Raw genomic sequence first — 13,196 nt, 5'->3', positions numbered from 1 at the left:
CTCTTGGGGATGATTCACACTTCCACTTGTGTATAGGCCAGTCCTGTGTCTTAAAGGTGACACCTTTTCTAACAGATATGAAATGTTAGTCACTTGGATGGTGCCAGCTGAAATTGGAGCCATTGACCTTTCACCAAAGGCCACAGTGCAGCCTCTGAGCAGGGTAGTAGGAAGTACTGCCATAGGGGCTGGCAGCAGACACGGTGGCAAACTGACCCTCCTGCCCTGCATTGATGGTCAGGGAGAGCTCTAGGAGGGGGGATATGGAAGGAGATTACTGAATAGTTCTCCCCACTGGTGGCCAGGGATATTGTTCAAATGTGGGTTTACATATTACATGTGGGCTTACACTGGAAGAAAAACCCATCTCATAATGTGAAAAATGCTAACTATAAAGAGTCAGCCTGAAGGCAAAACCAAAACACTGGGAACTGACCTAGCAAACATGGGCAGTACTAACTTTCCTCCTATAACCTTTACCTCCTGCCAGTACAGTGTATTAAAAATAAATATATGCAGTCCAGGGATTCTTGTCAAGCTTGAGGGCAGAATACAGACAAGGAATTACTGTAATTAGACAAAAATGGCTGCTGCGGATACTGCCTGTGAAGTCATGCTAAGACTATTGAGGCACTGTAGCCCAAACAGACTATGGCCAGCACTGTCACAGTCCTTTAAGGGCTCAGATCCCTGAAAGCTCTGTCTTCACAAAAAAAAAACCTCATCAGAAACATTTTCTGCAGAAACTAGGCCATTCAATCCCTGTCAGAAACATCCTGCCCCTTGTCAATTTGGAGATGCATTTATTCAACTATCTAAGGTTTGACAGTATGCTTCCAAATGCCTCAAGTGACCTGCCAGAACAAGGGTCCCAGGTTTTTTCTGTGTGAGCTCTCACAGAGCATGCCTTTGGCACCATAGACTGCAGGTTCCCCCACACTCTCTTCTTGTTTTACAAGAAGAACCACGCCCAGTCAGGCTATCTGCACTGATGCATGCAAGATCCTCAAGCAGGCAGGTTTACAGCTCATGGCATGCATAGACAAGGCCTCCCAGACCATGGATTGAGTCAGTGTTTGCTGCCAGTCTACCCACAGAAACCTCCACATGTCCCTTAGTTTGAGTTTGGTGAAGGTAAGTGGGCAGTGAGAAATAACAAAGATTTGCAGATTTCAATTAATTCAAAGAGCTTGTGAGTCACAGCCATAAACTGTATCCAGACAGGTGGACAGGCATCTGGCTTCCAAGCACTAGAGTTCTGTTCCCAGCAGCATGCTCTGAATCAGTGTATTAAATGTCAGTACACTTTGTGGTGATTTCGAACCTTCCTGCTGCTTGCACAGCAGAATCCTTTTCCATGGTAATCCACAATCCCAAAATAATACAAAGAACAGCTGGTGGGGGTTGCTAGCAACACACGGGTTCATGTGTTCATCAAGTAAGCAGGTTAATTTCTGGCAAAGATTAGCCAGCTCACCACAGCAGACTCTGTCTATGTACAAACTGTCTACACATAGTCCTTATCCAATTAACCCCCCACACACACCCCAACATGTCATTTTCCATCCTTGTGTATCTGATAGAGTGACAACTGTCAATATTAATAGTATGTGTCAGAATTAACATACACTAATGCACATGTTTCACAAATCTTAATTCCTGGTCAGAGCAAACCAAGACTAAAGTACACTGAGTAACTTCTGGGACCTAGACATCAGTCCAGAAAAGGTCACCCACTGTAAGAGACTGCTGAGTATTCCTCACAAGATTTTTAGAAGAGGACAGTCTCAAGAGGACAGAGTCAGATACACTGGTGATAGTCTGTAACTTGCCTGAGAAAGTGGAGTCTTTTCCCCCTAGTTATTGAATGCAACACAGTATTTCCTTGCAACACAGTGGCTCTCATGTAATCACAAGTGACAAATGAAAAAGAAAACATATTTTTCCATTGCTTTAACCTTTAATGCTTCATTTAATGCAATCTTCCAATGCCTTCCATTGCATAATGCAATTAAACAAGATTTCACTTTAAAAAAATCTTATGAAAATATGGCTTATTTGCTTTTTTGCTATAGAGGTCAGACAGTTCAATTTCACAGTGCTGCAGTGTGTACTTTGGTTCAGCTGTAAGACATTTCTTCCCCTCTGCATAGTGACTCCAGCAAGCTTTCTTTACTTAGCTGAATGCTTCTTGACTATTTCAAGGTACTCCTTTACATCATCAGGAGATCCCAAGACAACAGGCACTCTTTGGTGGATATCCTCAGGCACTATATCTAATATTGCTTGGTGTCCAGTTGTTGCTATTCCTCCAGCCTTCTCAATAACAAAAGCCATAGGATTGCATTCGTAGAGCAGTCTCAGCTAGAAGACAAAAGTCAAATTGGCAGTAGTCAACCCAGACAACGTTGAAAATCATGAAATGCAAATATATTTAGCATTTGATTTTAAACCAATCAATGTTACAAGCATTCTTTATTTCACATAAACTTTGACTCAAGAATGAAACTGCGTGGATTTTTCTTTTAAACAAAACACAGCGAATGCTGGATTTGCCCAATTTGAGTTCTTTCTTCATAGCTCATGTTTGCACTATGCTATTTACAGAGAGATAAATCTTGCAAGTTCAACATAGCCATTAGTAAGGCAGCAGACCACATAGGACCGTGTGAAAAGAAAGGAAAACACCAGCCCTGAGTGTGCCACTAGGTTTCTCTAATGAATAACTGCATATTATCTGCAACCTGAAGCAATAATTTACGGACAATTACAAAACAGATGAAAGGTCTTTGCTGAATAAACAGTGCCCCTGTCAGCCTGTCAGCATGTGATTTTCCCTGACTGACCATCAGACTGACCTGCTGCAGAGGAAGCCAGGCACAGTTCCTCCAGATGAGGCCCTCTTACCAACTACAAGATGCAGACAGTTTTCTCTTTGGCAGAGCTTCTCCTAATGGGCCAACTACACTTAGGTTTCTTACAAACTATCTTGTAATAGGAATCTCAGGGTTATATGGATTGTTTGCTTTGTAATGTTCTGGTTGATTGGGGCCAGCACATTTTCAGCTGAGATGGTACAGAGAAGCCTGTTTGAACAGCGCATCTCCTGGTATATTCCATAATCCAGATATGTTTGCAGACAAAGAAAAGTCAGTGCAGTTGAAACAGGTTAGCAGTGGCCTTAAAATACGTGTCTGACAAGTGACAGCATGCAAAGGGTGGTCATATCCACACACAAGAAATGCAAGCTACCAGTTACAAAACACAGGTTCTGCAATAAAAATATTGATAGTGAAATGTCTACATAATGTAACTGGGTTTATTCAGGTTTACCTTTCCTTTGGGACTTTTGGAGTTAGCAGGATACAGAAAGATTCCTCCATACACCAGTGTGCGATGCACATCAGCCACCATAGATCCTATGTACCTCCCACCATATGGTGAACTGCCATCCTACAGAAAGACATTCAAAGAAAAGTAACTTTTGAGCACACCAAGTTAACCTCTCCCCTTTAGCAGTCCTAACATCTAATGTCTCCATACTGTGTTTGATTGACAACATTCAAAGTATTTTCGGAGAGTATGTCAGTATCCTCTTCACTTTCTAACTAAGAAAATCCAAGAAAAAGGACTGACAGAAGAATTCAGCATAGATGAGCAGTAATGACAACAACAGAAAATGCATCTCAGCTCTCCATCAGCTCTAACCCTTGGAAAACACTGCATTTACAGTAGCAAAAAAAATCAAGTGCTAGGAATTGATGTTGGGGTTTTGTCTTTTATAGCAGAAAAAATATCAAAGAGCAAAAGATGTGAACATTCCTACTTCTTCCAACCATTTTTGCCAGCTTCTACAACTTTTTATTAAGAAAAAGTTAATAGTTGACTACTGGTATTATACTCCAGAGAGTAATTTAATTTCTAAATAAACAACATCTTAAGCCTGGAAAGATATTAGATGAAAATACCAGTCTTTTTCCAAAGCAAGATCAGGGAGTCAGGAAGGGATACTACCACTTAACAATAGGAAGTGTCAATGTAATAACTCCAATGATGACATATGTAAGGCATGAGAGCAGACATGCTTTTAAGGGCACTCCTTGGAGCTTTGGGCCTCCTGACACCAGGAAGCTGCACAACCACAAAGCAGGCCTTGAAACTACACTACATTTCCAAATGAGAGGCACCCTTAGGACCCAGCTTGTGTTACTACTAAGCAACGACCCACTGCCAACTCCACTCGGTTCTTCATCCACTTGGATGTTGCTGTGAGGAAGCAGCAATCTAACATATGTCAATAAACTTTCTTCATCACCAGATGAGCCTTCCTCTCTACTTGATTACCAAATGCCCAGTTTTGCCTCCAGTACCATTACTCAGGCCCCCTCCAGGAAGGAAGATTAAAAAAAAAAGAAAAAAGAAAGAAAGGGAAAAAAGATGTAAAAAAGGTGCAGAGCAGAACTAAAAAATAGTGAAATATCTGGCCACATCAACTACTCGTGTCATCATCAGTCCTACATCAGGTTACATTATAAACAAATAGCAAAGGAAAACAAGCTCTGAACAGTGCATGAGAGTGTGATTGATCATAAAGTTGGAACTCATGAGAGTTGCTTGTCAGCAAAAAATTTCACTGAAACAGTATATTTTACCTCAGGGAATTTTTTCTTTTTGAGATACTCTGTGACTGCAGGATCAAAATATTTAGCATAGCCTTCATTGAGACTGTAGATATTTCCCTTCTTTTTTATTTTCACATCCCTTTCCACCAAAATGAATTCTCCAATTGCCTAATGATAAGAAAGAAAAACTATTTGTTACCATTAATTGCTCATTTATTTACAAATCAAGGCAAACCCCAATAATACACAGAACTTAATAAAAATCTACTACCACTGCCAATTTTTAAAAATAATTTGGTACCTACAAAAACGTGGTCTTTGCAATCCACATGCATAAAACACAGACAGAGCATGAATCCTGGGCTCATGCAAGCTTCTTCATTCTACCATTCTAAGCTATCTATTCCTTTTCTATGCCAAAAAAATGTTGCTGTCCGTAAATTTGTTTAGCTGTCCACTCATTTGTTAGACTTATAATAAATGTACAGTTCTGAGGAGTTTGGAAACTGAAAGTGCTTGTTGAACCAATGCATAAGCATCTTCAAATAGCTGTAGATATCAAAAAATTCCAGTTCATTTTAGCTTGGAAGCCTGTGGTCAAGAAAGCCAATCTCCATGACCAAGGGCTGGTCTGTTTACTTTTCTCTGTAGTAAATTTCCAAGTCAGTGCTAAGAATAAACAAAATAACATGCATGCATGCTCAAAGTTAAATCTGTTACCTGAATATAGACACAAATATATGCATCTACTTAAGCTGCTACTAAACAGAGAGCACAAAGTTATATTTCCTGCAGCTTGACCTCTGTAGGTTATAAAAATTCAAGACCAGCAGGTGGCACAGCCTGACTGATTACAAAAAAAAAGGTCATTAAAGCAAACTACTTTCTGCTGTGATAAGCCTGACTTTTATTTTAAAATTCATATAGTAAACGCATGCTAGAATGTCAAACTACACACATCACTTACTCTTTTACACATCATGGTGGGATCTGAAAACACAGGAAAAGGTTAAATATTTCTGCTCCTCTGGTTTACTAAGGTCCTAGCATTAAGGAAGAGACAAATAAGACTCAAAGGGCATTCCGCACTGCAGAAACCAGCTCATTTTCAGTATCACATGATTATACATGCTGTGTATTTGCCCCGCTGGCTCAGCTGTCTTCCTGTTGTTGAGTCACACATAGCAGTGCTGCAGTGGGCCGGCACAATGCAAGTCTCTTGACATTATTGTTGATGGGTTATAAGTACAAGTATAAGCACAAGCACAAGCACACTTATACTTCATTGCTTCATGTTAGCCTGAAAATTGCTCCTTTGTTTGATTTTGTTAGGGACAAAAACTTCTTATAGACAGTACCTTGTTACCCCTAATACAGAAACAAAGAAACAGATGACATTCTCACCGGATCCAGCATGAAGCAGTTGACACCTCCAGCAGAAGTGGCCAGTACCAGCATTGTGGCACTCCCATAGAGAGCATAACCAGCTGCCACAAGATTACGCCCAGGTTGTAAAGCATCTTTCCCAGAAGGTTCATCAGGGGAGGCCTAGAATAAGAAGGAGCATAGTCAATTTTACTTCATTTCTATTGCTGGTACATAACTAGACTACCTGTGACAGGGACCAGTCTTGTACTCCACATCTATACATGAGGTAGCACAGATGCTTCCATGAGCCACAACTGAGATTCCTATTGGATGCACTAATACAAATCATATTGAGGATACAAACACATTGATAGAGAAATGCTCTTGTATAAGCCTAGCTGGAATGCAGGAAGCAGGAAAGGATTAAGGAGATAATAAAGAGCTGTGTACCTCCTTGTAGGTGATTATGAACACAGCTCAGAGGAAAACTCTGAGGCACAGTTGAAAAGCAAGAAATGGAACATGACTCACTGAGTTCAAAGTAGACCAAAAGTACTTGGGATTTCTTTGTTTTCTTTTGCTTCATACAAAAATGAAGTTGAAAAATAACTACTTTGGGATATATGACAATGTACAAAAGATAATTGAAATGGACAGTTGGGTGTGTTTTATCTAACTTAATTTTTACCCCATGTTGTGACCTGTTAAGTCTGGTATTTCAAGCTCCTCCAGACAAAGTTCTGCCTTTCAGACTGAATTAGACACTTCAAATGCACATGACATGTTTCAGCTCTGGTCTGTGTTTGAAGCCTCTCCTCAGGCTAACAGGACTACTAGTACAGAGAACAAGAAAACCTGAAAGCACATTCCCCAAGTGGATGACAATTACATGGTATTTTGTCTCAAGACAAATACTCATAAAACCTAAGCTGTTTGCAAGGGGTAATTGCTTTAGCTGGCTAATTAAATATCAGCTAGGCTTCTATGTACACATAGGTATTTCATCTTGTAAGAGACTAATGCAAATCCTTCACAAATGTTTTATACAAATGTCTGTGAAATAGTAGATTTAACTTAAAGCTGGCCCTGAAAGTCTCTTTTACAAACAAGTCTAGTTAGATTTTATTAAGTCTTCCCACACAATTATATTTCATCAAAAGATGCACAATAACAGTTTTTCCTATCTTTCATAAAAGCATTTTACCTTTCTATAGATTGCAAAGATGGTCCCAATGGAAACAAGACAGTCAATGTTTGAAGAACCATCTAGAGGATCTATGCAGACTATGTATTTACCCTAGAAAATACAAGAGTGAACTATATTAGTGACATTACCTACCCACTTTCCCCAAATAAAAACATTCCATGAGATAAATATTCTCAAAGACTTACATAGCACTATAAGCTAAAATGCTTTTATAGATTATAAAGGAACTGAATTCAACTGTTAGGAATTCTTTGGCTCCGATTTCATTCTTGATTATAACTGTGATTTGTAACAAAGCAGAGGCTGAGAAATTTTTAAAGTACCTAGCAGATGATGACAAAGGACAGGTGAAGTTTTCCTACACAATTTTTAATACGAAATAAAAAAATAGGAATACTTTTAAATTATTAGTTTAGCTTCATCTATGCAATTAAAGCCAATCCATTTTAATAGACATCCTGTAATATCTGTCATCTAAGCTAAGCTGCACTTGCTTTTCTGTAACAACACGGCTTTCTGAACCATAAGGAAAAAGACAAATGAAGATCAGCCTTTTTCAAATAGAGCTAAAAATCAGAGATGTTAAAAAGGCCTTTAATAGGTGACATGCCTAAACTATACATTTCACTTTATCTGTGCCCTGAAGGACATGTGGTCAGAAATGACCTTAGTCAGGCTGGTCTTGCTCTGGGTTTTGGGGACTCAAAATAAATGGTCCCTGCCTATTGTTGGATTAAGGATTCCTGTAGGTATAGGAAATTGCCAGTACAGGGGAAAAAGTTGAATTAACTGTACCTTTTAAGTATCTTGTTCCCCCCTTATTTTATTCACAGTCGTGTTAATAATAATGTATAACAAGAGTGTTTATTCACTTTTCATTTGAATTCATCCTGCATGCCAGAAATTTATTTAAGTCCAGCAATGCTTTACTCTGCAAGTAGGAATTCTGGATAGGAATTGATAAAAAGACCATATTAGCTCATATTTAGTTTAGAAAAACATTAATACTGAGCCTCCCTCAGCGATCTTTGACAATCGTTGATAATATTTGTTCAGATCTAAGGCAATCTGCGTTCATCCAATGCCTATAAAATCAACTTTGAAGATTTCTCAACAGGGAGAGAAAGAAAGAACTGCTTTTCAAATTATGTTTTAATCATTTATTTTTACTAATTTTTTACTCAAATTTTTATGTGGTCACATCAAAATATTAGATAGGAAAAAGGAACTACCCCTCAAGTAATGCATGCAGACTTGTCAACATAAATAATAAATATGTAAAAATTACTTTTGTTTCATTGTTTCTAAGTCTTTCAGGGGCTTCAAGGAGAATTTGCATGAATTAAAGACCTTGAGATTTGTCCTGCATAGAACAGCTCCTCAGTGTCCTACTGACAAAGTGACTTTACAACAGGGCTTGACTGACTCAGAGTATAGTTCCAGAGATCAGATGGGGTATAAAGAAACGTTTGTTCCACAATAAGTAAAAGGTGGGAAAAAAGGAAGGTGGGGAGGAACAACAGAGAAAACAAATAAAAACAACAAATATCAGTCTGGAGAGCAGAAGTGATAGAAAGGACAGATGTTGACTGACACTCTCTCCACCTACCCGCTCCACCTTCATTTGCCAATATAGGAAAGTACCTGTTTTCTGAAACTTTTAGCTGGTTTTAGTTTCTCAGATCTGAAGCAACACAGCTTTAAAGGCTGATCTGAAATCAAGCAGGGAGAACTTTTAAAGCTACTAACCTGTTTTTCAGTTTCCACTATCACAGCATCTTTGTTTTCTTCTGACACAATAACACATGTACTGAAGGATGACTTGAGCATGTTAATCACCAGGTCATTGGAAAGAATATCCAACTTTTTTACTTGATCTCCTGTCACATTAGTAGACCCAGCAATTCCATAGCTAGAGCAATGGCAAGAGAGAGCATTTCATGAGAACGGAGCACTGTGTCTTCCAAAGTGTGCTGTTTCTGGCAAACATATATTTGTAAAACCTCTTGTAAAACATAGAGCACTTTTGGATGATACCTCAGCCCTCTAAGCCTGGTTTTTATTTACTGCCCAGTGAACTCTTGCTAAGACCTGTTAACTTTATCTGTGGTGGCAAATCTAGAAGTTGCTGAATGCAAGGAATACAAAACAAGAATCACCTTTCAGTAGTTGGTAAACTACAGGCAAACACAACTGGAGCAGGCTGTGAAGGCTGAATTACAATTGTGCTTCTTAATGACCTCTTAACTTCAAGACTTAAATACTGTCCCTGAATCCTAGGCTCCTAAGACTTCATTAGAAAACTTATACTTAAAAGTATTATATATATAAAATATATATATTCATATATAATATATTATATATATATGAATATATGTGTGAATCTTACGACACAAGTTATGCTATAACTTCTATATGTAATATACATACAGACTCCTGATTAGCAATAATGTGCAAATTGCAGAAGAAAAACTTTGCTCACAGATAAATCAGCTTTTTTATGGTTCATTGTTTTCAGTTTTGATTTTAAGTAGTAAACATTTGCTTGGGAAAAGAACAGAAAAATACAAATAAGAAACACGAAAAAACCACTATGAGCTAACCAGAATCAAACCATCTGGCATCTGGAAGTACCAAAGACCATATGACAGGTGATCTTGAAAGCACGCAAAACCAAGAAAGGGGAAGTTTAGTTCTTAGAAGAGAAAAACAATAGCTGGCATACATTCAGATGACTCTTATGCCCTTCAGTTGTGGTTCATTGATTACACTGAACACTGGTATTTCAGAGGTGTTTTTAATAACACTGAACACATTACTTTAGGAATGCATTGCATTTCTTCAGTTTAATGTGTGAGACAAAAAAAAATTCTGTCTTTTTCTCTCTCTCTTTGTTACAGTGGCTTGAACATTTTCCTGCAATTGTGAAAGTGCTTTTAGAAAAAAAAATGTACTCTGAACACCGTGCTTTAGGAGTGGAGGCACAGCAGCAGCTACAGCTCTCACATCTTGCCCGTTGGGGACTCCTGGGTGGGGAAGGCAGAGTGTCCATTGCGGGGCCTGAAGCTGGGAAGGGTCTGTACGTCTTCCCCAGCTGTTCTGCACCTTCCCTGCTGGGCAGCACTAAGCATATAGTTGAGCCTGGATCCAAAGAAATGGATTCCAGTGATCCCTATTTGTTCACATTCCCCGACAGCAAAGCAATGTCCTGGTTATTAAATGCAGTCCCACAGTGGGAGATGTACTGCTCAAGGAGGCTTACGAGTCTGAAGCCTGGCACCTCAGCACAGCTGGAGAGTCAAACCCACTGTATATCATAAAGCAAGTCTATTTGCATAGGTATTGAACCTGTGGGCAGCTGTCAAGAGACACACATGTAGGACACAAAAGGAATGGGACCTTAGACTTACAAATCAGGTTACAGATGGGAAACCCTGGTCTTTACCAATAGTCATGAAAGGGCTAGCACATAACAATTAAAAATTATCACAGTTACACGATATCTGAAGTCAAAATAGAAAAATAGTTCAAACATGCATAAAGTGGAGGATTTTTGCCTTTTTCTTATATTTTCCACTGCGTGGCTTGTAGAGGCAAAATCATTTTGTCTTTACAGTTTCCAGTAAGTGCTGAAGCAGCCCATGTCTAAGGCCCTGATCAACGTACAACTAGGCATACGAACAATAAGTAAAATACTTAGGAGGATCAGTTACCTACAATCAGTTTCAGTTATTTCACATTTCGAGAGTTCTAATTTCCTAATGATGCATCTCCAGAGCAACTTCCCTCTGACTGGCTGACTACAGACACTACTATTCCTAACCAGTGCTCTTTCTAAAAGCCTTAGACATCCAAAGTTTCACAGAGAAACTCTAGTTGCTATGATGTAATAGGAAAAAAGCCACACTGAATTTGATAAACACCTCAAAGCATAAAATGGTGCTTTGATACTAAGCAATATGCAATGAGCAATAATTCAGCTATATTTTGACAGGCTTTGTCTTTCAGTCTGTTTCTTTGGTCTTACGGTTCAAAGCACCCAAACGCACTGAAGGTTTGCATGAAGTTTTATTACTGGGAGACATCGCTCAAAGACTGCATGCCTAATACTATTAAAAAGTCATAGGAAATGTGTTACTTGAGAAAATCAAGAAACCAAGATGCTAATAGAGTTACAGCTGGGTGGGCTAATGCAACCTCACTCACAGACCTTCCTGGTAACCGTCATCCCCATCCCCATCCCCATCCCCGCCACCTCGGAGGCACTCCTGGACCCGCGGGGATGCGGGAAGGTGCGGGGTGCATCCCGGGACTCACAGGTTGGCAATGCCTGCTTTACGGACGGCGGTGGAGATGGCTTTAATGGCCGTGCAGAGGGAGTTGAGGAGCTGCGTGAACTCCCCGGTGCCTTTCGCCCGCCTGCCCTCCTCCATCACGAAGCGGGTCATGGTGATGACATTGGTATCGAAGGTGGAGCGGTCCGTCATGGTGGCGGCGGGCGACACTGCGGACGAGGCCGCCGCCGCCGCCACTTGCCCCAGCGGGGCGGGGCGGGGACACGGGCGGGGCCATGGGCGGGGAGCGGCCCCGGCCCCACCACCCCTCACACCGCTGGGCTGCAGGAAGGCGGGGACGGGGGGTGAGAACGACAAACGGGAGCCCATCTCATCATCCCTCCGGTTCTCTAAAATATCCGCGGCGGGGAAACCCCAATCCCCGCAAGTATGCCTTTTTTTTTTCTTTTTTAAACCAAGTCTTGTCTCACTCTTTTACATTGTGGGGGTAGAGACGGGGGAAGGATGCTTTGGGCATCCTTTATGTGAACGGCGCATGAAGTCAATCGAGACAGGGGTGCTGGTAGCTCCTAATGTTTGCAATGGTCACGGTTCAACGCTAACGCTCTTGGAAGCATGCCCAAAAATTCAGAAGTCCGCTTCTTTCACCACTTGATTGCAAAACTGCATGCGGCATGTGGGTTATGGTGAACTGCACGCAATCTACAGAGTAAGGTTTAGTATTTTCTGCCTCACTGGAATGTTCTTATCCTGACTGATCAGTACAGGAAAAACACACATTTAGTAACCGATTCCATCAAGTATTAACTTATTCTGTGTACAGAGATCATGCTAATCCCATGTGCTCCAAAATATCCCACACTGTAAAAAAGCTGCAAGGAAACAGCCACTGGCAGCTGGACTCAATGAGATTTTTATAACAAATTCTCCAAGCCTGTTCAACAGAAAGATATAGGTTGAGTCCCACTTCAAAAGTCAGAAATTAATGCACCTCATACAAATACTGCTGCAAGGGAATCTAGACCCTCCTTAATCTCTTTTGATTCCAGACTAGCTGGTTTTGCAGCAAAATCAAGTAATATGTTTTGCTGCTAATATTTGATCAGAAAAATCCAAGCACTAGTGTGGGAAACCAAGTTCACCCAACACCTGACCCTAGATTCACCCTTTCACACAATAACTTGACAAACACAAATCTGAATATGGGTGATTTACTCTATAAAGTGCAGATTTGTTGTACTAGCTATTGTTTTATATTTCCATTATCTGAGGAGATCAATAACTAAAAATCTTGATTATTTTCAGTAGAATCCATCCATGAATTGAATGAGCAGAGTCTCAAATTCTAAATGGAAATCTCAGACTGAAGTCTTTCCAGGCTGTGTAAAACACAGGGCAAAAATCTTCTAAAAGGTGCACCTCTTTGCATATACATACATTCTATCTTCATCCAAGGCACATTGCATGTCTACATACTTCAAAGGTATGCATAAATGTCTTCTCCTTAAATTGTACACAACTTTGACCTAATATAGCCATGCCCAGAATTACAGAGTGTCCTAAAGACATTAGGTATGAGTAGTTGTAATGCTATTCTGAATGGGATATTTCAGTCTTTGGCAAGTGATTACCAGCCCAGCAGGATAAAAATGCTCTTGGAGCGGCAGGTGGATTTTGGAAAATTTACGAAACATTGAAATTAGC

General features: G+C 40.1%; 1 protein-coding gene across 1 annotated transcript; it reads right to left on the bottom strand.

The window, feature by feature from the left end:
* Positions 1-1,952: 1,952 nt before the first annotated feature.
* Positions 1,953-11,728, bottom strand: LOC113981436 (fructose-1,6-bisphosphatase 1). The gene is made up of 7 exons (XM_027708833.1): positions 11,515-11,728; positions 8,947-9,109; positions 7,195-7,287; positions 6,027-6,170; positions 4,653-4,790; positions 3,334-3,453; positions 1,953-2,364 (listed from the first exon to the last, which is right to left on the bottom strand). The coding sequence occupies exons 1-7, from the start codon at positions 11,682-11,684 to the stop codon at positions 2,173-2,175; spliced, it is 1,020 nt and encodes a 339-aa protein (XP_027564634.1). The 5' UTR covers positions 11,685-11,728; the 3' UTR covers positions 1,953-2,172.
* Positions 11,729-13,196: the final 1,468 nt, after the last annotated feature.

The sequence above is a fragment of the Neopelma chrysocephalum genome, unplaced genomic scaffold (genome assembly GCF_003984885.1).
Source record: "Neopelma chrysocephalum unplaced genomic scaffold, ASM398488v2 Primary Assembly neopelma1_96545, whole genome shotgun sequence".
Taxonomy (NCBI): domain Eukaryota; kingdom Metazoa; phylum Chordata; class Aves; order Passeriformes; family Pipridae; genus Neopelma; species Neopelma chrysocephalum.
This window is presented reverse-complemented; position numbering and strand designations above follow the sequence as displayed.